We start from the raw sequence: 3,705 nt of genomic DNA on the forward strand, positions 1-3,705 counted from the left end.
GCACGCAATGCTGACACCTCCTGTCTACAAACAACACACATTTACATTTACATCTGATGCCTCTTTTCTCACTTGTCATTTTAAATTTTAAGACTCAATTCGATCAAAAATAAGAACAATTTCTGCCTCTCTTTCATCCATAATCTCACCTCTCCCGAAGATACTCCATCTCCTGCAATCGAATCTTCTCCCTCTCTCGGCTTTGGTACTCCACTATGAATTCTGGGTAATGGTTGAACACAGGGTATTGGCCTTTGGTCAGTGGGGTAAAGTCAGAGAGTAAAGTCCTCGGATGGATGTCAGCTGGTGTGCTGCCCATGAGTCTGTAGGCCTCCTTTATCATGGCGCCAACATCCAGGTTGTTACGATGGTGAAAGAAATACTGAAGAAGAGGAGAGACAGAACAGTTGACACTAGGACTATGTTTATTTTCAGACAAGCGGTGAGGAGCAAGAAAGAAAGGGTACGGTAGCTACCTCAAAGTCCTGTTTCTGGGAGCAGAGCAGGAGAGGTTCTCTGCAGCAGATGATGTAGGCCGTGCAGGCCATGAGCAGGAACGACGGATGATTGGAGAAAATGTTGTCAAACAGTTTCAGCCACTCATCACGAGTCAGGACCTCTGAGAACAAGGTTTCCAGCAGAGGCCACACATAGAGCTGTAACAGACAGAGAGACATGAAAACATGTGCATAAATGAGGACATGCATTTCCACAGGTGTGAAAGTGAGAGCGTGCAGTTCTAGGAAAGCTTGTCTGACAACTTCTGCAAGAGCCAGCAGCTGTATGTTACCTGTGAAGTGATGCCACAGTCCACCAGGTGCTGCAGAAGCTCCTTGTCATGATGAGCCAGAACGTTCTCTGCCATGCTCAGGATGTTCAGAGGAGGGTTGGGGAAATACTCGAACCAATGCTGGCACCAGTTCACTGTGCAAGCAAACATCTGAGTCAGTAGAAATCCATGTTAAAGTATTCAACTGACTGATAATACCTTCAATTTACATCCAGATATCATTCAGATACCTAATAAGCAGAGCAGCATTTGAAAAATGTAGTTTTAGAATTATAAAAATTCTAAATCCTTCAGCGTAACACTCTATAGGCCTTGGCTCCTTCCACTGAGAAGCAGTGCCAACTTTCATGAAACCTAACTACACTCAGAGCAGCAATTCAAGCTGTCATGCAGTCAAGCTTTCAGATGTGAGCAGCTGAAATACTTTCACAGAAAAGTACCTATGACGGTCGCCACCACCTCAAAGCAGAGCATTGGATTATTCTGGAAGAGCTTGACGAAAGGAAAAGCTACCAGAGGAAGGTACTCCACCTCCCCAAAGATGGCTGCCCAGTGAGCTAAGGCAGACAAAACCCTGTGGAGTAGATAAAAAAGACCAAATGATGGATTTGTTGAAAAACATGCAGTTTTCCAAAAAAAAAAATCTGCAGTCAAAATATGTTTAAGGTTCACTTGTGAGAGGCAGCTGTGTATATGAGAGAGTGAGCACCTTTGCAGTCCTCTCTGCAGTTTGTGACTTTTAATGGGGTATTTATCATGCAGAGTGAGGTAGGCTGAATGCAGGCCTTTGTCGGTCAGACTGCTGTATGCTGCATGGTTCTCTGGGAGACAGAGCAAAGACCTCCACACAAACATCCTGTAACAAGGAAGCAGAGATATATCATGTAAATCTTCTTGATGTGCAGTGTTCAGTCGTCAGACACATGCATAAATGTTGCTCCTATGAAAGTGATTTTTACCTGTATTTAGCAGGATATTCTCCGAATGCTTTCAACAGAGCAACCAGTCTCTTCTTATTCAGACCAGCTGGTAATTCATTCTATTTTAAGAGAGACACAAAATCTTAAACACTCCATCAGCTTCAACAGTCACAGAAATGCTTTGTGTACCTGTATGTGCGAAAAACTAAAATAATAACAATAATAATAATAACAAGAAGAAGAAGAAGAAGAAGAAGAATTTAAGCTTCATGTCACTCTAATTTTTTTAAAGTCTAAAACTGACCAATGTGTAATGAAAAATCAGCTGATGAATTACTGAATGAGTGTGTGTTTCTGTCAAGCCATTTTTGATATTTAATAGCCTGTCCAGAAAAAAACTGCAGATATCAGCATTTTGACGAGTTGTAATTACACCGTGACAAGTCAGAATTTCTATTCCATAAGTCTATAAATCAAAACAACTGTTAAAAATCATAATTCAGTCTCCACCAGTTAAAACAGGAGTTACAGCTATCACGAACTTCATTATGAGTAGTCAGGATTGTTGATAAAAGTTAATAAATGCTATGAAATAAAAAGAGGAGGAATTTGCAAAGAACAAGAGCTTTGTTCTTTAGAGACTCATAATTGAAATTCACTAGAATTTGAGTTGCTCTGACACTGTAATAAAAATGTCTTGTCCTATGCAGTTATGGCTGCCTCTGCCTCCCACTTGTTAAAGCTTCTGTTGTAACTGCAGATCTGCAATGTCATTTCACCAAGTCAAAACTCTAATTGATTTATGTGTCATTATATTTAGTCCAAGCAGAATTACAATGTGAAATATCTACATCATTTTATCCAGTTAAAACTTAACTTAAGATATCTAAAAAGGACAATGAATCCTAAATTAGGGTTAGGGTTAGAATTAAAGATATCTTGAACTAAAATTAAGCAGCAGATATCTGAAACTGGAACTTCAGCTTGTCACTATTCTGCAGCTACCTGCAATTCACACGGTGGATATCTGCAGCTAAAACCCTCAGAAGAATGATGGTGTCGATATGTGATATTTTTGACAAGAACTGAATTACAGATCAATGTGTATCCACTATAGCTACAAAATGTTAAAACAGCTGCCATATGTGTGTGTATTTCTGCGTTGTTTCTACCTCTTTATCCTCAGCTGCAGACACAGTCGGGGGTCTAAGTATCTTCACTTGTGTCCGCCTGCCCGAGCTCCTGGCTGGTCTTTGAACAACCTCTGACCTGACCTTGACCTTAAGGCCAGAAAAGTCCTGATCAGCCTCACCACCTGAGACAACTGCTACCTGGGATGGAGGAGGCTGTGGATGAATACAGACCAAGAAAAATATGTTATCCACAATTCAGATAACTCTTGAAACCTTGTGCATCACGTTATGGCAACTGTCACCTTGTTCAATTCCTGTGTGAGACTCTGGACACTGTAGATATTGATGCTCCCGTTATCCATGACAGCCACAACATGTCGGCCACTGGGGCTGACTGACACTGTAGTTATGGCGTCATCGTGGGAACCCATGTGGAAGAGAAGTCTGCATGTGTGAATGTGGATAAAACGCATCATGCCGTCCTGGCTCAATACACCCAGTATCTACAGAGACAGAAAAAAAAAGAGCCATAAACACACAGGGAACAAACAAGTACTGTGGAGAACAAGTATATAACACATACAGATGTACAGCACAGTGCAAAAGTTTTAGGATGTTTACATTCTTATCGATCGTACAAAATGGTCAGGGAGATGTCTGATCTGTCCCACATTCATTTGTCAGCATGAAACAACAACCCCAAACATAAAGGAAGGGATACAAAGAATTAGGAATACAGGGAACCTGCAACCGCTATAATGGAACACAGAGCCCTGATCTTAATATCTTGGAGTTGGTTTGGGATTACATGCAGTGTACATTCTCCAAAGTTTTCAGAACAACCTGCAAGATTTTGACAAAC

The 3,705-nt window shown here is 41.1% G+C and overlaps 1 protein-coding gene across 1 annotated transcript; it reads right to left on the reverse strand.

Moving 5' to 3' along the window:
- Window positions 1–6: 6 nt before the first annotated feature.
- On the reverse strand, window positions 7–3,346 carry LOC103376354 (TBC1 domain family member 31-like; the record flags this gene model as incomplete). The annotated part of the gene is made up of 9 exons (XM_008306726.1): window positions 7–24; window positions 150–382; window positions 477–656; window positions 791–924; window positions 1,231–1,364; window positions 1,500–1,646; window positions 1,750–1,829; window positions 2,883–3,056; window positions 3,146–3,346. Coding segments are annotated over 9 exons (1,301 nt in total), but the record flags the coding sequence as incomplete, so codon positions are not given.
- Window positions 3,347–3,705: the final 359 nt, after the last annotated feature.

Source organism: Stegastes partitus, unplaced genomic scaffold (assembly GCF_000690725.1).
Source record: "Stegastes partitus isolate 25-593 unplaced genomic scaffold, Stegastes_partitus-1.0.2 Scaffold3961, whole genome shotgun sequence".
Lineage (NCBI taxonomy): Eukaryota > Metazoa > Chordata > Actinopteri > Pomacentridae > Stegastes > Stegastes partitus.